The sequence below is a fragment of the Microtus pennsylvanicus genome, chromosome 5 (genome assembly GCF_037038515.1).
Source record: "Microtus pennsylvanicus isolate mMicPen1 chromosome 5, mMicPen1.hap1, whole genome shotgun sequence".
NCBI lineage: Eukaryota > Metazoa > Chordata > Mammalia > Rodentia > Cricetidae > Microtus > Microtus pennsylvanicus.
Window position 1 is genome coordinate 137,551,509 of NC_134583.1, and position 25,469 is coordinate 137,576,977.

At 48.6% G+C, this 25,469-nt stretch overlaps 1 protein-coding gene across 2 annotated transcripts; it reads left to right on the forward strand.

Annotated features, from left to right (window-relative positions):
- Positions 1-18,380: 18,380 nt before the first annotated feature.
- Emx2 (empty spiracles homeobox 2) lies at positions 18,381-25,166 on the forward strand. Of its 2 annotated transcripts, XM_075974553.1 has the most exons (3): positions 18,381-19,449; positions 21,440-21,624; positions 23,642-25,166. In XM_075974553.1, exons 1-3 carry the CDS (start codon positions 19,041-19,043, stop codon positions 23,807-23,809), a joined length of 762 nt encoding a protein of 253 aa, XP_075830668.1. In that variant the 5' UTR covers positions 18,381-19,040; the 3' UTR covers positions 23,810-25,166. The 2 variants fall into 2 exon arrangements, with proteins under 2 accessions (XP_075830668.1, XP_075830669.1); XM_075974554.1 differs by lacking the exon at positions 21,440-21,624.
- The last annotated feature ends 303 nt before the right edge of the window (positions 25,167-25,469 follow it).

Sequence of the window (25,469 nt, forward strand, 5' to 3'; positions counted from 1 at the left end):
CTTTAATATTTATCTCAAGCGGATCATAATCAGAGCATGCCGCTCACACAGGGTCCAAAGCCACTTGGAAAAGATGGCAACAAGGCCTGGAGGATCACACACATCCTAGGCCAAGGATCTTCTCTTTCTGCATGATCTCGGAGACTTAGAAGTATTCTGCAAGCAATGTGGCTTGGAACTGAAGCCTGGGGCATGCAACATCATCGAAGCCACAGGCTAAATTTAAACACTCCTCTTGGGTGCGGAATCTGGACCCATTATTTGGAGACACAGATATCTTTCAAATTTCTACATCTGTGACACACGAGGTGGTAAGCTAGAATCTAGATGGCTGACAATCTTTCTAAGGCTACTACTATCTCAAATATAGCCTTGGTTAGCTTTGGATCCGTTGTCATGTTTTCAATGACAAATGACTGTCAAAGAGAGAGTTCATAAGAACGTTTCCCCAAACTCCTCGTGGAGGACAGCAGCAGGAGGAAACACTCCATCACCAGCAAAGTGACACTAATGTATTCTATTAGATTTGCTTATCATGTTAAAGAGCGTATTAAAAGGAAATGTTTGGAAATAGGATGCCAAGCCGTGGGGTGATGGATGGAGAATTCCTAATTTGGAAAAAATGTGCTAAGTCGACATGATTGATGTGAGTGGCCTACTTTATTTTACAGGAAAGTATGAGCTGCCTCGGGCCCATTGGTACACATATTTGGAAAAAGTTGTGTTTTTTTCCACATTAAGTTTTTATTAACATTTTCAAAAGAGCAAAAGCACCATAGAAGGATGTAAGTCTCAACTTGTCAATGCAGATGTGTTTGTAGTGACTTGCTTGCTGGAAGCGCTTCCCAGCGAGGCACACTCCTCCTTTTCAACAGAACACCTGACGGGGGAAACATGACACCCTTTCCCTGATAAAACTGACAAGGAAGAGGAAGGGGTTTTATTTATTTATTTATTTATTTATTTATTTATTTATTTATTTATTTATTTTACTTGAAGCTCAGACAGATCTTCTGGTCCTTGGGTACTTACAAGTAGCAATCCTGGAGTGATTGACATCTGCCCAGGGCTCAGACACTCTCTGCTGCAAGCAAAGATCATGGCTGAATTAACCATTTTGCTTCAACCTTAGATGTCAGATCCCAGAGCTGAGGATTGGTCTCTTGATTAAACAGATCTTCATTTGGGAAGCCGGGACTCTACAGTTTATTTCAGGTTGTGGGCGGCCAGAACACAGCTGGTGGCAGACAGACACACGGCTACTGCTGAAGTGTTGTTGCCAGCCGGTTTGAGAACCCAGGAGACACCTTTGGTGTAGTGAAGAAGGCTGAGTCTAAAGGAAAGATATCCATAGTAAGAAGTGGAGGTGGGAGAGTTAAGGCTTCTCATCTTTATTGAGGCTTTTTATCAACTTGTCACAAATGACTGGGATTGCTGGATGCCTCAGGTCTTAGAAATTTTACTTCTAGAAACTTCTTGTAAAGAAATCATTTAAGAAGAGACACAGTGTATCAAAATTTGAATGATTTACCTGTTTCTGGTTGGAGTGGCTGACCATGGAAAAGGCTATAATTCTCTCCCAAATTAGCCCATACATTTTACACAATTCTAGTACAACTCATGATTAAAATTACTAGAAGGCTTGTTCTAAAAATTATCTCAGAGAATAGATACATGAGAATAGACAATTTTTCTAAAATGAAAAATGAGAGGAAACTATCTTAATTGATTTAAAAATATATTCTATGTTCCATTTTGCTTGCTAACATGTCTGCTATTCCCACAACATTATTTACTAATGACTTTCACTTCACAATCCTGTAGTAGGTCAAAACAATAAAATACGGAGTCCAGAATGAGGTAGAGGTTGTTTTCCTACAATAGGAAAAGGTGAGAAGGCAGCAACATGGTGTTGCAATAACTATCTACTTGTTTGAAGGGGAGAGAATGTTTGTTCTTTGCTTTGTGACACATTCACGGAGAAAAAAATTCAAATGCATTAAAGATGAACACACCGCTTATGGACACAAAATGTACAGAAAAGACTATGGGGTGAAATAAATCCAGAGTCTGAGAATGAGGCTTTAAGATAGACAGACCTTGACCCATTGTAGGCACTTGCTGCCTAGTCTGACCACTTGAGTTTGATCCCGTGGTGGAGTGACAGAATTCCTCTTGCATCCGTCAATCAATTGATCAGTAAGTCAGTCAGTAAGTAAATTAAAAATGCAATTTGGAATCTTTTAGAATAAAAAGACCATCAAAAATCAGAGGACCAGAGTTTATTCATCCCTGTGTCACAAAAACAGAAAGTAAAACAATAAATGAAACCCAAACAAGGGCCATCACTCCAAAAGAAATGTTGAAAAGACGGAAGCAAGCTTTCTACAAAAGAAATATAGAGCAGCACGAAGCAAGGCAGTGATCAAACAAGCTAAAACCAGAACAAAACATTTCCACCCAATTCTAGTTTCTAACAATCGTGTGTGCATGCGTGTCTCTGTCTGTCCGTCAACAGTGACAGGATGGGAGAGGTACCTTTTAAGTTTGACTTTTGGTTCTTCTATCATATTTTTTCTGATAATATAATTGTTGTTGTTGAGACAGGGTCTCACGCAGCCCTGGCTGGTTTCAACCTCACTACGCAAGCCAAGGATGACCTTGAACTACCGATCCCCGTCTCCACCTTCTAAATGCTGGGTTTCTGGTGTTCACTGCCACGACCAGCTTACATGATGCTGTGGCTAACCCAGGGCTCCTGAACGCTGGGCAAGAACTCAACCAGCTACACCGCTTTCCAGACTCTCATACATTATGTTTATAATAAAAACATTATGCGCCCATGGCCATTTTGCCTGGAAACGTAGGGCAACTTTCTCAGAGTGGCTGGCATAGAAGACCCAGAGCTGGGTCTACTAATACCCAGGCTCTGGGGTCTCCTAAGAGTCTAGTCTTTCTACTGAGAAGCTCACAAGACCACAGCACAACCTCTCCACCAAAGGAGAGCCCAGTGCCCTGGAAACCCTATTCCTGGAACACCTCACATATCTGACTTGATCAAGAGTGTTGTGGAGTCTCTTGCCACAGACTAGGGTGACTTGCTTGGTGTCTGGTGTTTCTGGACTTCCTTGTTACTTGGGATCCAGATTGGCTGGGCCAGTTCTCTGGTGCAAAGTTTGAAGACTCTCCCAGAGGGGACTGTCCTCTCCGGGGAGTTTTCTACCCCCTACACACTTGTCGGTTAAACTAGAGGTGTCTTCGGCTCCCACTTGCATCCCCACAGTCCACTAAGGGCACAGAGGGTGAGCATATGACAGTTTGCTGACTCAGTGGGCTGGCCAGGGAGACCTAGAGTTCTGTCTCTGGTCCTCTCAGGTCTCATACTGACCTCAGGCCATTTCTGTTCCCACCTGAGGCTCCTTTTTACCTTTGCAATATAGGTGTGATGTAGTCTGTAAGGACATGGAGCGATTTGGCATGGGGATGAGCATTGCCAGGCTTCCTTTGCGAATTAAGGCACTGAAGACTAGAGGCCAAATGTGATACAAATAGTATTTGTCCTCTAGAACCGTGAAAGAGACAAACTTTAGACTTCTCTTCAAGGGAGTTTGTATATGGCTAAATTGGATGGGAAGACCTACCCTAACTGTGGGTTGCAATCTTCCATAGGGTTCAAGACTGAATAAAAAGGAGAAAGCAAGCTGAGTACCAGCATTCTTCTGTCTGCTTCCTGACTGACCCCATGCCTTGCCCATGGTGATAGACTGTACCCTTGACTCTGAACCAACGTAAATCTCTTCCTCTTCAACGGAGCTTTGGCCAGACACTTTGTCATAGCCATGAGAAAAGAACCTAATGTGTGGGGCGATCCAGAGGCAGATTGTAGGGGAGTGTTGGGGAGCACATCCATGCTTCTGTTCTGGATTCCTCTTCATCTGCTTGTGGCGGATGCCCAGGAATGAATGTATGGATGGATGGTGACATCTTCCCATAATTTTCCATAGTTGAAATCAGAAGTGTAGGACTAGAAATGACTTTATACCACACTGCCCTATGACTTCTCTCAGAAACCCCGGAACAGCAACAGCTCGCCCAAGGTTGCAGAGACGATGCATTAGAACAGGTTGTATGCGCTGGCTTGAAGACATCAGCCAAAGCTAGAAATAACTGACTTGGCATGGTTTGAGAGACAGGGGAACCCTGGGGAGAACTATCCCTCATTTAAAACCTCCACCTTGATTCTTCCAGCCCAGTCACTCCTGGGAGAGGCTTGATGCTCTTATAATGAAGTCATATCTATCACAAAGATCCTTGGGGCAACTTAGCTGAGAAATAATTGCATGTGTCTCAGAGCTGGGAGAGCAAGGGTTTCCATCCAACAATCCATGATGCTCTTTAAAAAGGGGTTTCACTATAAACTGAAGCTAGGGTGGGGAGAGGCAAGGTTTCCAAGCCAGGATGCCATGTTCTCATTCCTCCTTTTATGTCTTGGCATCATCTCATTTGTATGTCTATATCACTGCGTAGACGTATTAAAGCAACATTAAAGGAGATTAAAAGAGGAACAACTGCCATCCATAACCATACTGCTGTAACTAAACTGGTCACATGCCTGTTCCTCCTTGCTTAACTGCACAGGCAGGGCATGAGTGCTTTCTCATTGTCAGCAATTAAACAATCAAGAAGTACATGGCGTCACCAGGAAAACTGCCCAGTTTGCCGCGGACTCTCTAGGTCCCTTTTCCTGCCCTAGAATCACTCTGCTGCCAGCTTGGCGCAAATCTCTCCAGAAAGTTTCTACACGTTTCCATCCAGGTCTGTGCATGCCGCTGGGCACGCAAGTGGTGTTTGCATTAAGCATTAACAGAATCGTATTTTGTATTGTTCTAGAATAGTGGTTCTCAACCTTCCTAATGCCATGGCCCTGTAATACAGATCCCCAACCCATAACTATTGCTACTTCACAACTCTAAATTTGCTACTGTTTTGAATTGTATATAAATATCTGATACTGACTCCATGTATCCTGCAGCCTTGAGCTTTCTGCGTCTCACTCAGAGCTGGTCATCCCACTGATCAGCTGTAGAATGTCATGAAGAAATCTCTCCCCTTACATATCCAGTACCCAAAACTGTGCCTCCTGCAGCACTTTCTTGCAGGAAGTATTTGCTGAATAAATAATTGACCATTAGCAGGAAGATAGAGTTGCAAACTACTTTTACAGTTAATGCTTGTCAAAGGCCCACAGCTTACAAAGACATTTTGATTTCCTAATCATAATCAGCCCTCAGAACTACCTCATGAGGTTATGACCTCCTGATGAACTGTGGCCTGAAGTCAGGGGTTGGGAGGCAAGGGTCAAGGTTCAAATCCTTGTCCTGAGATTTCCTGCATCAAACCTTGAAGAATCTACTTAACCTTTATGGGCTCCAATTATTGTTTTTCAAGTATTTATTGCTATTATTATTTTGTGTGTACAGTCTCTGATTCTCTCTGTCTCTGTCTCTTTCTCTCTGTGTATGTATGTATGTATGTATGTATGTATGTATGTATGTATGTACACAAACTACAATGCCCACGTAGAGGTCAGAGGATGGGCTTGGGTATTGCTACATTTTCCAGGCTAGCTGACCTGTGAGTTTTCCGTGGGTTCTCCTGTGTCTGCATCCCATGTTTCTGTAGGAGAGCTGGGATGAGAGACAGGTACCACCACATTCAGTTTTTATATTGGTTGTTCCAAGGATTCAAACTCAGGTCATCAGGTTTGTACTGAAGGATTTTTATAGGATAAGGCAGCTCCCTGGTCCAAGTCCTAATTTTTAAACATGCAAAATAGGGAGGGCGAACGCACAGATACACACACACGTACACACATAAAATACACGTACACACATATATACACATATGTACACAAACATACACTCATATATGCATACCCATACATACACATCACACTCTTTCCCTTGAAGGGACTCGTGATATTTAAATGTGACACTATATGCCAACTACCTCATGCCCAAAAAAACTCAATAAATAATTGATCCCATTTGTCCCTTGTCCCACAAGTCCTTTCGACCTGCCTAGAGTCAGTCACCTACACACTTGGCACCAAGTTTTGCGGCCCCTAAAGAATCTCCTGAACAGCCTTCCTTCACCTCCAGGAGTGTCTTGGAAATGCCACGGGAAGCGTCTGCTTGCCTTGAGTCATTCAAAGGTAACAGCAGCAGCTTTCTTCTGGGTGCTTTTCATCTGGACACCGATCCCATTAAAGAGCAGTTAGCTGTCTCGTTCCCCAGCTCTTGAGGGCCAGCACTGTGATTGACTAAATTTGTTAATTGCAGGTCAACTACAGATTTCCTTGTAAATGGTAAATGCTCCATTGGTGGAGTGAAAATGACCTAAAACTTCTATAAATATCTGATTTTCAAGTGATCCCATGCTTCCATGCTTCTAAAGGTCCAAAGGCTCTTAATCCACTCTGCTCTATGGCACGTCGCAGACACCCTGCCAGCTTCACTCTTTGGGGTTTTGGGGGGAAATTGGTCTTTTCTTTCTTCCCCAGAGCCTGATTTTTGCTTTTCTCTCTGCCTCTGCTCAGCAAGACCCATTGCAGACAGTTCTTTTGGGTCGTATTCACGTGCCCTTGATATTTTTTCCTTTTGCCTTTTGTAGGGGCAACTTCCTCACACTACTTTTCAAATAATGCAAAATTAAAAACCATCAACATGCCCAGCAGCCTTGGAAAAGGAAAAATACCCCCGGAGAGCAGTGACAAAAGGTGGCAGCCTCTCCCACCTGTAAGGTGGCATCGTTTACTACGCACCAGCTGGGTTTCCTCTGCTAGGCAGTGTGCTCCTCAGAAGTGGAGTATGGGAGTTTTCATCCTTGAATTCCAAATGCCAGCCAATGCCTGTCACGTACAGATATATCGGGTGGGGGGCAGTGAAGGAATGTTGCTTTCGCTTTTTTCATAGTTTCTGTTAGTATGCTTATGTTCCTATCAAACTTAAAATTCTGTAATTTCTAAGGAGATAATTAATGGGCCTGTGGTGGCTTTCTAACCACTTCATGTAATTTGTTTTATGAAGGACAACACAGACTATGCCAGGTACTGACTACAAAGAGGTCTCTGGAATCCTTGGCGGTTTAAGTCTTGACCTAACTTGACTCTGTGGAGAAGTGCAGTGTGGGACGGAGGGTTTGGGGGAAGAAATCAAAGGAGAGGGGGTCTGGCAACTGTGTCCCCTTTGAAGGATGCAGCCTAGCTGCCTGCCCTCTCGATAACTGCAAGGGTGGGGTGGCTTTCCAGAGCCCAGCATCTGACTGGTTAACAGTCCTGTCTTCTGGTGAGTCCTTACCCTTCCAGTATGTTCTTTTGCTATGGCATTTGTCTAAGATTCTTTTCTTTTGCTAAAGTATAAAAAATCGCACTAAAATACTTTAACGTCTTAAGTGTGATGAGTTTTGATTTTTGGCAACTGCCTGCATCTGTTGCCATTACCCGAATGAATCCGGTTAAAAAGTGTTTCCGGCCCCTGAAAAGCTCCTCCAGGAGTCTTAACAGCCAGTCCAATTCCAGAGTCCCATAGCATTGGCGGGTGTGCTGGGTATGAGCTTCATGTAAGCAGAACAACTTGTTCCTTCCCCTTCCTTCCTTTTATCCACTAGAACAATAGCAAAACATGTAGACATAATCTAATTTATTTTCCAAAACCCCAAATGTAGGGCAATGGTGGCTTCTGGGTAGGGGGAATTTCAGAGACTGTTAATGATTTCTTTATTCAATCTTGTTTAATATAAAACTATACATCTAGTTTTATAATAACAAAGAAAACAAAGTTTTTCTCACAGGGCCGTGGCTCTTGTGGAAAAGTGGGCAACAAAGTACATCAGCCCCTGGTCAGATAGCTCTGTGTTTCTGGTTGGGGTTCTTGGTTTTGTCTTTGAACATGGAACAGTTTGACCAAAAGATTCTGCCTACCTTAAACTCTTTACTTGTGAAAAAAGATTATATGCCCCCATGTCTTAAAATCTTGGCTGTACATTTCGGTTTTAGTGGTATGCTTGAGTCAAATGGTAGCAGAGAAAAAGATACAATTGTGTATCAAACCGATAAATTCACCTGTAGACCAGCTGACAACAGGTAAGGGAGAGTTTCCTCTCCTGTGTACTTGTGTCTCTGTAATACAGACACGTACACATGGAGAAGGAGCAAAGAGGAGAGGCATAAACACTTTTCAAGTTGGGAATCCTGACACAGTGTTTGTAGGAACACTCAAAACATGAAGGAGGAAAAACAGCCTCCTGACTCCTTGGCAGAATGGGAAGCCCAACTCCATTGGCTAAATGGTCCCATATGCGGTAACCACCAAAACTGGGGCTGGCGGGGGGGGGGGGGGTTGACACAGACTGCAGGGTGATGCCGGGACTCTGCATAGTCTGGCTAGACGGGGGGCAAGCTGAGAACCCCATCGAGCCTGTCTCCACTTCTCTAAAATGGGTGATGATGGCTAGTGGAAAGGGGATACAAGTAGTATATGCTGTTCCTGTAACAACAGCTTACTGACTGTTCTGGATCAGGAGTAAGCACTCTGGGATCCAGGCTCTGTATCTTGGGGAAGGTCATGAATTGGAATCAGGTTACTTTCTTATTGGGGAGACAGGGTATTTTGTAAGTGAATTAGAGGTGGGAAGAAAAAGGAAAAGTCATTGGACTCTTACAGCGCTGTGCAGGAATTCCAATTCACTGATTTATAACTATGTGTGTATGAGAGACTTGGGACCAGTGTGACTATCAGAGCCTCAGTTTTTCACGTGGAAAATGGGAGTAGCATCCAATGGCTGTGATTATTGTTTCAATGCATTGTTATGTGTATTTTGTGCTTAGCTCAGTGGCTGAGACAAGAACTATCATTGATAGGAATGGGTTATCTCTCATCTAAGATGCCCTAGCAAGGACAAGAAAAGAAACTGACCTTACCCTATCTTCCAGCACACCTGAGCAGATGCCCTGTAAATCAGGGCCATGGGGGCTCAGAACAAGGGGCTTTGATGCTTACACAATTAGAATGGAGTTTTCCACCATGCTGGACATGGACAAGATGGATCACCTGGACTGAGAAAATGGGCCAGATAGGCCTGCCCGAGGCCATCTGGGGGAGCGCTACGGCCACATGGTTGGCACTCTGCGGCTCTCCTCATCTGGAAGGCTTCTTCTGATGCTCCAAAGCAGCCGGGCCCAGAGAAGGCAGCCCAGAGAAGTAGGGGTTGGTTGTTTTGTTTTTAGCAATGAGAGGTCACAATCCTCTCCCTTCCCCCAGCTCATTTTAGCACCGACCTAGGGGCCCCTTTAGGATCTCCTTCACATCCACATCCACAGGAACCTTTCTCCAAGTCCCAGAGGCAGGCTATAAGGGCCTCTCTAATTCCTGGGTTTTTGCTAGACATGGGGAGCTGAAGCCAAATTCACTGTTTCTTGGTACAAAATGTTTGCAACAGATAACCATTTGGGAGAGGGGATACTTTTAAGAAAAAACAAGTCAGCTAACAGGGCGCCCACCCGTTTGCTCTTTGGGGAGCATCTTCAGCTTTCCTTCACAATACCCAGGCCTCTCAACTACCACTTTGCTGTTCATACTGGAACGTTTGGTGCCTTTCTCATCACGTGCTTGATGGCGCTGCCTACCTCTGCCGCTGCCCAGCTGAATCTTTTTATTTTCCTTGGGCCCACCTGTCCCTGCCCTTGCGGAGAGGGCGCTGTGGGGGTTGAGAGTGGAGGGTAGGGCGATCATGTGCTCAACCCTGATTTTAGCCTTCAATTTCTCTGAAAACCAGGCTGGAATTGGAAAGCTTTGGAGCCGGGCTTTACAGTTTGGGGTTTAGAGGGTTGCGGGACTGCAATGCCCCCCCCCAACCGCAGCAGATTCTTCCCTGCTTGGAGCCCAGCTGTTTGTTGCCTGGAGCCCGGAACCTGAGGTGAGAGGCCTCCTCCCCTGTTTTCCCAGATGCTCCAGCTGAACATGTGCTTTGCTCTTCTAAGTAATTTTTAATTTATGCCATGAAGGCATAACTTTGGGAACCCCTGAATAACCATCCTCAGAAGCACACCAACTCCTACAGTCTCAGGGAGTAGAGGAGGCTACCTCGGGAGTGGGTAGACCAGAACGGCCCTGCTGTTCCTCACTGCCAAGTCCTCTTTCTGGAAATGCAATTGGACCCCAAGGTATTTTATAGCTGGTTTCAAAGCGGTTTCGGTTAGGACTTTGTAAAGTTAGATGGAAACAAAACAAAAACCAAAACATCAAATACTCGCTTACAAAGAGGTTAAACACACACACACACACACACACACACAAATACATAGAACATGCAAATATCTACCAGAACAATGTATAATTCATATAATGTATAAAACAAATACTAGATAATTAATATGAACATAAAATAACCTAGAAGTTAGATGCCGTAAACTAAACAACACTTGGTGAAAATCAATACGTATTATATAGTAAACAGTATATAATGCAAACAAAATAAGTTATAGGTCCTGTGTATGAAACACAGTGACCTCTTCTGTAACACACACGGTGTGCTGGAGTTTTATATCTACGTCACAGAAAGGAAAACACCTAGGTCTAGATACTGCAGCGCAAGCTGAGTCCACAGATCTTCACCTATCCTAACTCCCCAGAGTCTAGCCTGTCTCCGAGATGGATTAAAATATCCCTCCAAAGATTAGTTTCTTGTTGGGATAACGGAATGGCAGGATTTCTTACAAGGATCAAAATCTAACTGGGGGGAGGGGGCAAATTTCAAAAATGACGCGGGAGGTCACCGTAAGCCTGTTTGGTCCCTAGAGCATATGTCTAAGTGTTTTGTTTCTGCCGCGCAAAAACAGTTTAACTCTCCCTTAACCAACATAGACATTTACAGCCAATTTAAACCTTGAAATGAATCTTTATTTGCAAGATCTGAATGCTGGAGAGGCCCTTCAGCGCGACGGTGGAAAAAGCAGTTTCGAGACCCATGGACGGGCTGAAGGAATTTCAAAGCAAAGTAAAACGCACAGTTAGAAAAATTATATTAAGGGCGCTCTCAAAAGTAAAGCGGTTTAGTAGGTGCTGCGTGCTTTTACTCTTCCCGGGAAGGAGAAATTAGAGAATCTCTTCTACGGAAAGTTACCCGGAAGGACGCCGCCTGAAAGGAGGAAACGGAGTCGAATGGGGCGGCTTGCAGCCTGAAACACTTGGAATTACTTTTCTCCGAAGTCACACAGGTCTGGAACCTCGATATCAGTGGAAGCTGTGTATGTGTGCCTAAAGCAAGAGCGCCTTCTGTTTTCTAAGGGGACGTCGGAAGGCCTAGAGCTGCCGCGGGTCTGGTCCAACACCCGGCTCCTGAGTCCGAGGCCGGAAGGCGCTGCGGACAGCACCCCAGCAGCGAGAGCTAGGAGCGTTTATTTGCAATCACTTTAACTCTTGGTGGCTGGTTCTCTTCAAGCGCCCTGCGGCGGGCGGAGTGTTAGACAAGCCCTGCAGTCTGTAGCTCTCACCTCAGAGTCAATATTATCTCAGATGGGCACAATAGACTGGAATGAAAAGCTAATATTGAACCAATGCGGTCTCTGCTCGCGCCGCCGCGATGCCACCCTTTGTTGAGCAGCTCGGGGCGAGCCTCTGGCAGCCCAGCTAAGCGGAGGGCTGCGGCATTCGGGGGGGCCCTGTTATGCAGGGGTGTGTGTTCACTGCGGGCCAGAGAAGCCCAGGCGGGCTGCAGCTGCGGTGGCACCCCCAGAGGCCCCTCAGCACCCCAACTCCCTGACGGCCTCTCTTCTAACAGCTAGTGGTTGGTGGTGAAGAACAGAGCCCCGGTGGAAAGGAAGCTGCACCGCGCTTCCCTGCGCTGCAACAGGGTGATGCGAACAGGAAAGCCAGGCCCAGTGAGTTCAGTTTGTATGTACGGGGGGGGGGGGTGTCTGAACGCTATGAGTGTGGCTTGAGCACGGGCAGCTTGGGCACCGGAACCAGAATCATGATCCCTAGAAAGAGGTCATAAGGCTACCTGTTTCAAAGTCTAGAGCTGTTGGCGAAGGGTAGATACTGGAAGGGGATAGTGTTTTCGGGTATCACAGGAGTCTCCACGATGGGTATGTAGCCAGAACTGAAGCGCCAAGAAAGTCCCAGCTACTGTCCCTTTTTTGCCTCCTGCTTAGGGCTGACGATGTTCTGTGGGCACTAGAAGAGGTTTCAAGACCCCTTTGAATCTCCATCGGGGAAAGACACAGGCAATAGGGCTGCTCTCCCACCCACAGATGCGCAGAGGTCCCTACCCACATCCTGTGACTTCTAACTCTTAGGCATTGGGTTGGGAAATGTGACTTTTAGGACAGATGGTGGGCCAGTGCAAGCAATCAAGGGCCAGCGTCACAACGATGCAAGACAGCATGAACAGGTCTTGTGAACTGGGCCAGTTTGGGTGACCCATTTGAGGATGGAGACTCTTTGCTGACCTCTCAAGTTGGCTGGAGAGTGTGCTCTGGATACTGGGTGGCAAGGGTGGCTGGGATTCTCAAAGCTCCTTGGGGACTAACCAATGCATCTAGTCAAAAGATGGCAAGGTGGCACAGTGCGGGACTCTCAGTTTTCTCACCTGGAAAGCGGGCATCTTACCGTTTACCACACTTTGAAGTTCACTGACTCATAGGTGTGAAAGGACATTCTTCAAGCCCACACAGCAGAGGATCTGTTTCCCCAAGTTTTTGTGGCATTCTCCCCAGCTTTCAAGGAGAGCTCAAAAGCAGTTGGGAACAAAGTTGCCAGAGAGCCCAGTACACACACCCTGTACACACACCCTGGATCTATATGTGCCTTTGAGGAGCCACTTTGGGGTGACTGGGGGATGCCACACTCTTATCACACAGAGGTACCTGCAGACAGAGCTGCTTCATGTCCTGGGCAGTCACCTGGGCAAGTCTGTCCATGTTCCCTGGCTCCTGTGTCCTTGTGTGTGAGAAGATTTGCTTTCCTTGCCTTGCTTGGCCTTAATTTGAAGGCAACTGATGGAGAAAAATGGTGACACCCCTCCTCTCTTGATTATTTCTTTGCTTTCAATAACGAATCATCAGGGCTGTGTGTGCTGAGGATTGATGAGCCTGAAGTTCCTGGTGTGTCTCCTGAAGTAATGTGGCATCCTGCAGCTGGGGTTTACAATAGGATGGTTTCCAGAGACCCAGAAACTGAGGGTCTCTCACTGACAGTGCATCTCCCCCCCCCCCCCATCACCCAGCACAGCAGAAGCCGAGATCCGGGGAGACTCTCTCTCTGGGGTGGGCACCTCCAAGTCTGCACTTTGAGCAGTAAGGCCGAGGGCAATGCTCCAAGGCCGTCTACATACCATCCGGGTTTCCAGAAGACTCTATGCAGTTTCTACTGCTGCATCTCAAGAGAGGAGCTTGGTTGCTCTGTGAAAGATGAGGTCCTCGTGTGTCTAGTGGCGGGGACGGGACGGGTCACCAAAGCCCCACTGCTGCGGCCCAATCCTGTCTTGTGGGTTTGTGGATAGTGGCACTTTGCCCCTGTGCAGTAATCAAGAAGTCCCCTATCTTGGGCTGTCCTCCGCCCCCCACAAGAGGGCGCACATCTAGGAGAGCTGCACCCTGTAACCCCAGTTCTAATTCTACTCAGGATCCCCACAAGGCCCATTCTCTAAGCCACAGTGGTTGGGCAATGATAGCTGGGTCCTCAAGCATGGAGTTGTGAACACCTTTGCGCCACAACTGGCTATCTTCCTGGCTTAGATGGTCCCAGTCACTAAGATCTCGGTAGAGTGGTACCTATCCATTGCTCCCTGTTCCCTGTATTACAGGAAAGCCTTGCTCTTAGAGAAGGGGAAAGTACCGCAAGTATGAACTCTGGAGCTGAGTTGAAGCCAACGGAAGCAGGTGAGACACAAGATCAAGTCACCCTCCCTTCTCAGTCGCCAAGAGCCTCCTCAGAGGTTCTCCCCTGGTTTGGACTGTGATTGGTGGCAGTGGGCGCAACCCGTAACACTTTCAGCAAACTCGGAGGACGCCGCGCCCGAGCGCCTCACTTGCCGCTAGGCGCCGCTGCGCACACGTGGATCTGCACCCTGGGCCGCCTTGCTGGCTTCGCGAGAGAACTCTGGGGAGGATGCCAGAAAGGGATTTACCGTGATAATTTTAAAAAATGTTTTTAAGGTCTTTATTCTCCTTTTTGTTTTCCCACAGCCGTGCTAGCTTTCAGAGATAGAAGAGACCGGGATCACAGTTACAGACCTGGAGAAACTTTGTAGCCAGCCCTAGCTTGGTCCTTCTCAGGACACCTTACACAAGCCTGGAGGCCACCGGTGAACAGTGTTGCTCACCACGCTGGGGCACTACAGGGTCCAAACACCAACACAGCACTAAGGAAAATGTAAAGAATGCCGAAGCTCACCTACCCAACTACCTGTAAGATACTGATTCTGCCTTTTGTGCTAACGACATCCCAGGAACCCCAACACGCTAGAGCTGCAGGATGTTAGCCACTTCTGGTGCCTAGCACCCACGCAGGTGAAGACGAGGGCTCAGCTTCTCTGTCAGTAGAGGCCCTGCTGGAAACTCAGAGCCACAAATGGTTATCACGGATCCCCAAAATCTCTGCCCTTTGATACAGAGTCAAAAACCAGGCTGCTCTCATCCCGAGCACCTCCTGAGGGAAGTTCATGGCCTTTGAGGGCAGCACAGGGGAGCATGCCAGGGGTGGGGTTAGTGTGAATGTCTTTATACAACTTTATTGTTCAGTCTGTGAAGCCCTGGCTGGGGCCAGAAAATGACAACAACATCCATGAGAGGAGTCGACTTTTTATTAATGTTCATTATGGGCTCGACACTGTCCCTACAGTTTGCTTTGCCTATCTCTTGCAATAATCCCAAAACTCTACTGCATTGCTATTTATTCCCATTCGGAGGAAGAGGGGACAAAAAGAGGCAAAGACGGTAAATAGCTTACCGAAGGTCACACAAAGAAGCTATGAGTGCAATTGGGGGAAGTTTTATTAGGTATAATTACAAATAGAAAAATTCACTTTGTACTGTACAGTTTTGAAAACTGGTTGTGTAATTACCTTCACTCTGATAAAGAACACTTTGATCATGCTGCCATCCAGAAACTCACCGGGCACTGCTACAGTCTGTTTCCTAGACACAAGGGCTGTATTTTACATATAACAAAATGAGGTCAGGGGAGATTGAGGTGTTGATCCAGGTTGTTCAGTAAGAGACACATACAAGATCTTGATCACATATGTCTTCTAGTCCTCTGCCTGCAAAATCTATGATATTCAAATCTCAGTGATTTGGGGTAACCCCAACAGTTTGTACAGGTACTTAGCCAAACAGCTTCTTCTTGGGTCCTCAAAAAACAAAGGAGGCACGAATCCTGCTAGGCCAGAAGTCAGCGGTGTCTCCCTCTATGAGCTATGGTTTCCAAGCTGGACTTGAAGCCCAGAGCCCCTGGGTGCCTCTGCTGGGCAGTGTGGTCAATGAGTTACTCTCTAGTTAATTCTGCCACACGTCCGGGGCACCTCAGGCTGGAGGCATGAATTAGCATAGATTACTGGGCTCCTAGGGCTTCTGCACCCTGCCCAACTCACCGGAACCTGCTTTTCTTCTTCCGCAGAGGTGAGGAGGGAGTGGCACAGAGCCCCCTAAGGTTCAGGTGCTTGAGCGGAGGTACTGAGTGCTCAGGGACCAAACCTGCTGTTCAAGAGCACTGGCCACCTGCAGGCCACCCGCAATCCTAGAGCCAGATGAGCAGTTTGCAAGAGGCTGGTTGGTGGCTTGCTGAGGATACCACGAAATCGCTGAAATGTCACTTCCTCAGGCAAGGGGGCCCTTATCTGAAGCGAGGCGCTCATTCCCTTAGAACATTTCCCCCAGCACATCCTGGCCCAAAGAGGTGAAGCATGAACAAGTACCAACTACATATGAAGCACTCAAGGCCAACCATTTTAAACCCACGCGATGAGGGTCTCAATCAAATCTGCCAGACAGGCTTAGATTCCTTGGCCTTCTAAGTCAATAACTGGGATACCCTCAGCTACGTTCACGAATGCTAACTCAGGGGTAGGGTTGGGTTTGAGGGACCACACGTGGTTCCACAGAGTTCCAGGCCCATTCTGGAGGCCCAGTCCCACCTTCTTACCCTCCTCTAGAGGATATGCGGTGTGACAAATGGGTGTGTTTGCTCCTAGCTTCAGATGCCCCCAGTTAACCCCCAGTTTCTGTGAAGCTTGCTTGGCTAGGCATACTCTAAGACTTCTGCCCTTCCCTGGGCTTCAGACTTCAGAGGCCTGAGCATCTAGAAGCCTCTATTTCCATAGCCCAGATAAGACCTGGGGGAGATAGTTCAGCCTGGAGGACTGTGTGGCCTTCAGTGACCACCGTTTCTTTAGTGCTGGATCTAATGCCTACAATATTTGGGTTTACCAAGAAAAAGGATAAAGATATAAGGCCACCTAGAAAAGAAGGTGAAAATGGTCCAGGACCAAAGGACTGGTGGTTCAGGGTCTGAAGTCCAAGGCAATGGCAGATTTATACCACTGTGAGGGCAAAGCTGAGGCTCACTCCTGTCTGCTGGGTTAACCCTGAGTGTGTTTGCACAAACTGGAACACTCTGGAGGGATTCGAAGTGAATGAGCAGCAAAAGTAGCTCCTGTGGTCTCTAAATGAATCTGTCTGGAGCCTCAACAACACCAGGAACTCTTTTCTCAAATCCCACTCTACCTAGAGGTCCCTGAGCTTCTGCCTTCTCAGAGGAACGCTACAAGAAACACTCAAAACCAAAACAACAGCAGATGAAAAATGGGAACCAAAGGGAGGGCTGGCAAGGAACCCATTATTGCCGGACTTCCTGGCGCGTCCTAAGGCCCAGACCCTTGGTGGAATCAGACGGTTTTCACACTCCCTCTAGAGGACTTCACATCTCTCTTCTGCAGAGCTAGTTCTCCCGGGTCTCAGGCAACCTAGTCACCAAACACAGACATTTTATCCCTCTTAAGGATAAATGGCTTCGACCTGGGAGTAATAGATTTAAAGGAGGCCAGGAAAAATTTTTTTATCATTAATTGTAAACGTGCAAAATACCTGCTGGTACTTCACTTTAGAAGAATGTAATTGGCAAAGGGTGGGTGGGTGGGGGAGGCGGCTGATGAATAGATAATAGATCTTTAACCACCAATAAACAGAGAGCAGCGCCAGCAGGCTGGGGGATGTGATCATAATTATGCCACAGCGTGAGCCAATGGGGACGGGAGAAGTGGGCCCTAAAATCATCCCAAAACCGAAGGCGAGCTCGAAAATGCGGACAGGGCCTAGGACCGGAGACGAGATCCTAAGTGCCTAGTTGCGAAACCTAGGTTTGCAGAGCAACCCATCCCTGGGACCACAGATGTCAGAATAAAAATAGGCATAGTACTAATAACAACAACAATGGTAACAATGTCAGCGCTTCTAACGACAACGGAACGAAAACACAATCACCACTTCAGCTTCTGACCTAGGACCCAAGACTCCTTTCCCAATTATTCCCACGTATCCCAGAGAGAACTGTTTTGGGGAAGGAGGTGAATGCCCTCAGGACAGGAAAAGCAGGAACTCTAGGGTGAGAGTTGGAAGTCCGCGGCTACCGTACAAGCACAGCTGGCTTCTCAGGTTTCCACTTGCAAACGAACCAGCCGGGTCAAAGACTGCAAGCGCGTGGACCCTGGAACCTCGAAGCTACGCTTGGTTGGAGGGGTGGGAGGACCCCCCTCCTCGCGCCTAGGAAACCTCGGGAGTTTTGCTGGGGGTGGGGATTGGTATGAGTGAAGCGGGTTAGCCCTAGTCCGCAACCAGTCCCCGCCCGCTTACCCTCGCCGGACTCCCGAAACCATCTCAGTGACCTGGACGTCAGGCGGCAGGGGACAGCCTCAGTGGAGCTCTGGGAGTGAAGAAATCTGCGCGTCTGTCTGTGCTTCGGTCCTAGCAGCTTCGGTGCCGGCGCCGCAGGTTTAGGATCCAGGGGTCCGCAGCAAAGGCTGCGCGGGCCGAAGACTCTGCAGGGACCCGGGTGCCCCGGAGGGAGTGGTGTTAGTGCAGTAGGAGGCGGTGGCTGAGGGGGAGGAGGTGGGGAAAGAGGGGGAGGAGAAGGTAGAGGAGGAGGAGAAGAACGAGGAAGAGGAGGAGAAGAGGGAAGCGGAGGAGGCCAAAGAGGAGGAGAGAAGCCGCAGCGGGCGCCGAGGGAGCGAGGGAGCTAGCCCGGAGCGACTGGCGAAGGCACCGAGAGGTCGGCGGCCGAGCGGGCGGCTGGAGGCACAGTCGGGGCAGCGGCGCCGACTCCGTTCCACTCTGGGCCGGGATCCAGGCCTCCGGGTTCCCAGGCGCTCGCCTCCCTCTGACGCACTTTAAAGAGTCTCCCCCCTTCCACCTCAGGGCGAGTAATAGCGACCAATCATCAAGCCATTTACCAGGCTTCGGAGGAAGCTGTTTATGTGATCCCCGCACTAATTAGGCTCATGAACTAACAAATCGTTTGCACTACCAGTGAAGAAGCGAACACTTCCATGGATTGTCCTTGGACTTAGGGCGCCCTGCCCGCCTTTTGCAAAGGAGAGAAAACTTTTTTTGGCCTCCCCCGAGAACCCCCCTTCCCTGCCTTTAACTCCAATCTCCCCCCACGCCATCTCGCTCAAAAAAATATTACCCCAATCCACGCCTGCAAATTCTTCTGGAAGGATTTTTCCCCCCTCTCTCCAGGTTGGGCGCGTTTGGTGCAAGATTCTCGGGATCTTCGGTTTTGCCTCTCCTCCCCCTCCCCCCTCCTTTCCTTTTTCCTTTCCTTTCTTTCTTCCTTCCTTTCTTTCCTTTCCTTCCCCCCCACCCCCACCCCAAACAAACGAGTCCCTAATTCTCGTCGGTCCTCGCCGTGGGCAGCGGGCGACGAAGGCAGCGCGCTGCGGTCGCCGGGAGCAGGGAGCCCCGGGCGCCCGCTCCTCGGCGCAGCATGTTTCAGCCGGCTCCCAAGCGCTGCTTCACCATCGAGTCGCTGGTGGCCAAGGACAGTCCCCTGCCTGCCTCGCGTTCTGAGGATCCCATCCGTCCCGCGGCGCTCAGCTACGCCAACTCCAGCCCAATAAATCCGTTCCTCAACGGCTTCCATTCGGCCGCTGCAGCCGCCGCCGCGGGCAGGGGCGTCTACTCCAACCCGGACTTGGTGTTCGCCGAGGCGGTCTCGCACCCGCCCAACCCCGCCGTGCCGGTGCACCCGGTGCCGCCGCCGCACGCCCTGGCCGCCCACCCCTTACCCTCCTCGCACTCGCCACACCCCCTCTTCGCCTCGCAGCAGCGGGACCCATCCACCTTCTATCCCTGGCTCATCCACCGCTACCGATATCTGGGTCATCGATTCCAAGGTACGTGCCACGTCGCGGAGCTGAAGCGCGCCATTCCGGTTGCCTCCTTAACGGGGCCGGGCCTGCTCCGGGTGGGCTCTCCTGGAGGCCTGGGAAGAGGTTAGTCAGGGTGTTGAGTTCTCAAACCAGGGAGCGAGGGGCCCGCGTCGCGTAGGTCCCCAATTTCTGAAGTCGAGGTTCGTTTGGGTTATTAACTTGTCCACCACTTAACCTCTTGGAAAGGGGCGCGAACGAGGTGTCCGGTGGTATGCGCCGGGGTAGGGCTGGCTGGGACAAGCTGCCTGCGGGCGAAGTCCGCTGTCAATAAGCCTGAGCCCACAAGGTCCCCAGAATTCTGGTCCCCTGAACCGTGTCCCAGGCCGATCTACCGTATCTCAGGGATTCAAACCCGGCCACATGGCCAGATTTACTGGACTGTTGATCTCCACTCTACATCCACTCCACGCCCCTCCAGCCCAGACCAGAGACTTTTAGGTCTTCAAATCCTTTATGTAGGCAAAGGGATGCTCGAAACCTCAGCGCAAACTGTTTCCTTCTTCCAGCTCTGGAGGCCCGAGGAGAGGCGGAACAGAGCAAGTAGAAACCTCCGCAGCTCCACTGACTTTCCCCTCGACCTGTTTAACTGGGGGACCCCTTAGGATGCGGCGGGAAGGAAGGTTTCGGCTGGTTTCTGTTTGGTTGATTTTTTTCTTTAAAAAAGAAAAAGAAATTAAGAAAAAGAAAAGGGAAAAAACTAATCGAAAGAAGGCCCGACAATGGGAAATTTGTTTGGGCGTCTTTTTTTTTAATTTCCAATTTATTAATTTTGTTTGCTTCTGGGTAGGGGTTGGTAGGATAGGTAAAAGTTTAGGAAAAGGGTTCGAGTATTTAGTTTGTCGATGGAGATCATAAAGGACCCAACTCAGGCGGGGCAGGATCGCTACCAAGGGGCTGCGTTACTCTCAGAGTCTAGAATAGGGTAGCTGCCACCTCAACATTTTATATATACACATATGTATATACATTCAAAAACCCTCAAACAAAAAAACAAAAAAAAACTAAAAACACAAACGAAAGCAATACACCTTTCTCTTTCAGTTCACTACTGAAATTACCTCCACCCCCGCTGGGAAAACCGGCTGGTTTTTTTTTTTGTTTGTTTGTTTGTTTGGATTTTGGTGAATAGATTTACTTTCTTTAATAAGAAAAGCCGAAATACCCCAGGCTTGCCTTCAAAGTTTAGGGCTCAGCTTCCCCATTCTCGGCCAGCTATGTTTTTGGTCGTTCCGCCACATCAGGAGCAGCCCCGATCTTTGTAGGCCGGAACATTGCGGGCGAGTACTCAACTCATTCAGTCACCCCGAGTCTCCTGTTCCTCCACTCTCCACTCTTAGCTTTCTGCAGCCCAGGAACCCCAGAACCGAGTACTCTAGAGGAAGTCGCCTTAGCAACCGGGCATCCTCGCCTCTGGCCCGGTTGCAACGTCTAAACCGGCCTCTGCAATTTCCCAGCGAGATAGCAGACAAAAATTCTTGAATAAATTCGCGAGAAAACTATGGGTAGAGTCCCGCTGTTCTTTCCACGCTCAAGTCAAAAATTTAAATAGGCTAGAAACTAGGTAATCTATTCTTATTCTTAGTTTTGGATGATGGGCACCAATCTCCTCGCCCAGGCTCTATCCTCCTGACTTCTGCTCCCGACACACCCGGCATGAAAGTATCCAGGCCTGCGGTGCCAGGGCAGTGGCGGAGCCTGCGGAGGTCCGGAGTCGGAGGACCTCAGAGACAATCGCTAGTTAGGTACCGCCCAGATTGGAGCCCCGGGGACCAGGGTCAGGCCGTTCAGCCGGTGTCCTTTTCAAAAGTCCAGGGAGTGCCACCGGACCAGCGGGTTTGGCGCTGCGGACTAGTCAGAGGCCCAGGGAACTACGTTGGGCCAGCCCGGCTCCGGAGAAGCCCGCGACTTGGGCCTGGGAGGCCCCCTAATGGTACTTCTGCTGTGCACCCTGCAGGGAACGACACAAGTCCCGAGAGTTTCCTTTTGCACAACGCTCTGGCCCGAAAGCCGAAGCGGATCCGAACCGCCTTCTCGCCGTCCCAGCTTTTAAGGCTGGAGCACGCCTTCGAGAAGAATCATTACGTGGTGGGAGCGGAAAGGAAGCAGCTGGCGCACAGCCTCAGCCTTACGGAAACTCAGGTGAGTGTGGCCCAGCAGCTAGGGTACCCCATCCAGAGCCCGGTACATCCACCACTGCTGAGCTCCGAGAGGGTTCGTGGAGTGTATTCCATGCCAGAGCTTCGGTTCTGTAACTTTCCAGGTGCTTGGCGATGTAAGGGTAGTATGAGCTGCAGGGATGAGTTCGTTCTTCTGCTCCGCTGCTCAGGCCCCGGGAAATCCAAGCCAACCCACCTCTGTAGTTTTGCTGAGAGTGTTGGTGAGAACCACGGAGGCTCAGTTGGGATCTGAGATGTGGCTAATTGCAGCAGGGTGTTCTGGTGACTAGGGCTCAAGACTGGCGAAGGTAGGGAATGGTTTTGATACACGTTCTGAAAGATTCTCCACCCACCCGATTATTCTTCTTAAGGGAATGTCGGGGAGTCAGAAGCCGGGGGCCAGGCGGCTGGGCGATCTTGAAAACTAGACTAGACAGTTCGCAGAGAGATAGCCTTAGGGGACAGGGTCTTCCCTGCGCTGCAAGTGTTGGCAGCCTAGCTTGGGTTAGTCCCAAGGCAGGGAGGGGGTTTCGGTCTACAGTAGGCGCTACCGGGCTCCCAGATGCGAGGCAGGGTCAAAGTTCTCAGCAAACAGTAGTAACGTTTGGGGGCAGAGTAAGTTGTACTGCTTTTTCTGAGAAGCTCAAATCGGGGGTTTTTGTTTTTTGTTTTTTAAAAAAAGTTTCCCCTCCACGGGCTGTAAGAAATAACAAGAAGACCTTGCGGGTTTGTGCAGGGCGGGCACAAGGCAAGGCCCAGCTGATTTCTCCTGGACAGCCTAGGCAGCGATGGTCTTTGTCCGCCTCGCTGCCCACACTGCCTGGAGTCTTTGTGTGCGTGTCAAGCCCCGAGTGCACCGATGCACGCTTTGGGCAAACGCAGGGGTGGGGGTTGGAGGAGTGAACTGTCCTCCCCCTTAATTAGCAAACTCAAAGCAAATTAAACTCAGCCTTGCTCAGGCTCTGCACTTTGGGGGACAGGGGCATTGGGGAGAGCAAGTAGGACTTCTTGGAAGTCTTAAAGGTGGGAATGGAGTGCTATCTCAGGAGCTCAAGGGCTCTGACGGGGCCACCGCGATTAGGGCGCAGGGCTGCAGTCACGACTGTCTTCTTCCTCTGTAACCACACTGCTGGGCAAACTTGGGCCATGCTGCTGAATAGAGCATCACTCAACTTCCCCCACGGGGCAGTTGATGGCAGCTGACTTCAACCTCAGAGACTCTTAGCTGCAAGGTCCAGGGAGGGTCCAGAGGGAAGAGATGTGACTGAAGTTGAAACTGACCCTACCCTGTTTGGGGGCTGGACAGAAGCCGAGGGAAGAGGCGCTTCTCCTTCTCCCTCCTGTTGTTCAGTTTCTTTTACTTCCTTCCTAAGTCACAATCTCCCTGAAGCTTTCCCTTCAGCAGGCCCCGAGTGAGGCCTGTAAAGTCGCTGTCCATTGGGCTCCCTCTGGGTGGGTCTCTAATCCTGCTCACCTGCCAGTATCCCCCAGCAAGGCCGGAGTACAGGTAAACCCCTATCTTCTATGCAGGCCTTGGCCTGGTAGAAGAGGCGCTATATTTAAGCAACTTCAGACTGACAGAAAATAGAAAGCACATTAGGCCCGGCTAAAAAGACTGAGGTCTTTTCTGCAATCACTGGCTGGGCAAGCAAGAAACATACTTTATTTTTTCTTTATTTTTTCCTTGTTTAATTATTTTTAACAAAGTTTTGCATGCTTTGCCAAAAGCTTTTGCTCTAAGTGGGATGTGCATGGGAGAAATGACTCCAATGAGGATACTGTGGCCCTTGGGGAAATGTTCCTTGGTAGGTTTTGGAAGGAAAGGGGACTAGGCTTCTCACCTGCATTCCTTGCTCTCAGAGAGGAAACCTAGGAGTGGTCAGCCCTTAGGGTATGTATCTGGGGAGCTGTGGTCAGGCCTGGGCAAGGGGCAGACCTCTGGTGTTTGGTAGGAAGGCACCGTGAAGCATCTAACGATGCCCGCTTGCCTTTCCCCACAGGTAAAAGTATGGTTTCAGAACCGGAGGACGAAATTCAAAAGGCAGAAGCTAGAGGAAGAAGGCTCAGATTCTCAACAGAAGAAAAAAGGGACACACCACATTAATCGGTGGAGAATTGCCACCAAGCAGGCGAGTCCGGAGGAAATAGATGTGACCTCAGACGATTAAAAGTACAAACCTAATCCCACACCAATGGACAGCATGGAGCAAAAGAGACAGGGAGAGGAGGGGAAGAAGAAAAAAAACCCTACAAAACAAAACCAAACTGCACACACATTCACCAAGAAAGGGAGAAAGGGGAATCTTAGCAGTGGCTCGCAGCAGACTTTGGACAGCAAGGGCACTGGACCGAGCGCTGCCACTGCGCACGCACCAGGCGCAGGCACGAACGAGATGGCAGAGGACCGAGGCCCCTTCATCAACGTGCAACCCTCGTCTAAAGAGGCAGCTGAGTGAGTGAGAGAGACAGAGACTGGGAGGGAAAGAGCAAGAAAGGGGGAAAAGAATGAGAGAGAGAGAGAGAGAGAGAGAGAGAGAGAGAGAGAGAGAGAATGATCCCGTCCTCCTTGTGAGGCAAAGGCACATTCTGACAAGAGAAGCTGTCAGTCAAATGCCAAACCAGGGAAACGAGATGATTGGCAGGTATTCCGCGTATCAAAGTCCATTTAGAAACGATAGTGATTTTTAAAAAAGGCACAGGACTTTTAATTTTGCACTTCACAGTGTTTCCCCCATCTTTAATTAGAAATAACACAAAATTCCATGTCTAGCCCCATCCTACACCTGTTTCAAAAACTTGAATTGCATGTAGCAGTTGCTGGGAGAATGGTGTCTAAAAATATAAATTGTAATTTTATTTTTCTGTTAAAGACAGGTTCTGTGTATTTTTATTTTTTTCTGAGAACTGTGCAGTCTGTAAAAACACTTTTTTGATACCTTCTGTTGTCAAAGTGATTGTGAAAGCTAAATGAAGTAGGCTCGGAGATAGTGGTCCTCTTACAGAAGAATGAGGGAGCAGGATTGGGATGGAGGGCGGGGGAGGGTGCCCCTGAGAAGAATCAGGACTTATGCTGGGGTTAAGCAGCAACAGCAGCAACAACAACAATAACAACAAAAACCTAAGTTAATTCTATTTCTTGGATATTTCCTTTCCTAGCATTCTGAGACTTAAAGCCACCAAAACCTTTCCTTTCAGTGGTTGGAGAAATTGACTGCATCCATCCAGCCACCCGGTGTGATGGCCGTTCAGAACTTTAAGACTGTCTGTTGCAAACGTGGAAGGAAAGACTGTAGTTAACAGGGTGGTGGTAGTGTGGCCAACAACATGGGGGTTTTCAAGCACTGAGCTTCTCTTCCAAGACCATAGACTTACTAAAGAGGGTGACAAATGCTTCCTTAGTGTCTTCTATACCAGAATGTAAATATTTTTGTGTTTTGTGTTAATTTGTTAGAATTCTAACACACTATATACTTCCAAGAAGTATGTCAATGTCAATATTTTGTCAATAAAGATTTATCAATATGCCCTCAGAGTAGTTGTCTTGGGAAATTGAAGTGGATCTTTACAAAAGTGACTCTCTATGTTCAGTGTGGTCCTTCTTCAACTAGGCTCTAGAGATCCTGACTCCCCACCCACAAATGAGCCAGGCTGATGGGTTTGGTGGAGCAGTATTTTAAAGACGTGTGAATGGACCAGGGAGATGGTTAAGATGACCAAACTCTTTTAGAAGAGAGAAAGGTGAGAAGTTGTCCAAGCAACTTCGTTGAAGGAGTTTAGTTTCAAGTCCAGCACCCCCCAAAAAAAACTGAAAGAAAATTTTTACTCCTC

What these genes read in the sequence shown, in the direction of transcription:
- Emx2 (XM_075974553.1), top strand. Translation starts at nt 19,041, where the DNA reads ATGTTTCAGCCGGCTCCCAAGCGCTGCTTCACCATCGAGTCGCTGGTG. An exon ending in TCTGGGTCATCGATTCCAAG is followed by an intron (nt 19,450 to 21,439) that starts GTACGTGCCACG and finishes TGCACCCTGCAG; the next exon opens with GGAACGACACAAGTCCCGAG. An exon ending in TCAGCCTTACGGAAACTCAG is followed by an intron (nt 21,625 to 23,641) that starts GTGAGTGTGGCC and finishes CTTTCCCCACAG; the next exon opens with GTAAAAGTATGGTTTCAGAA.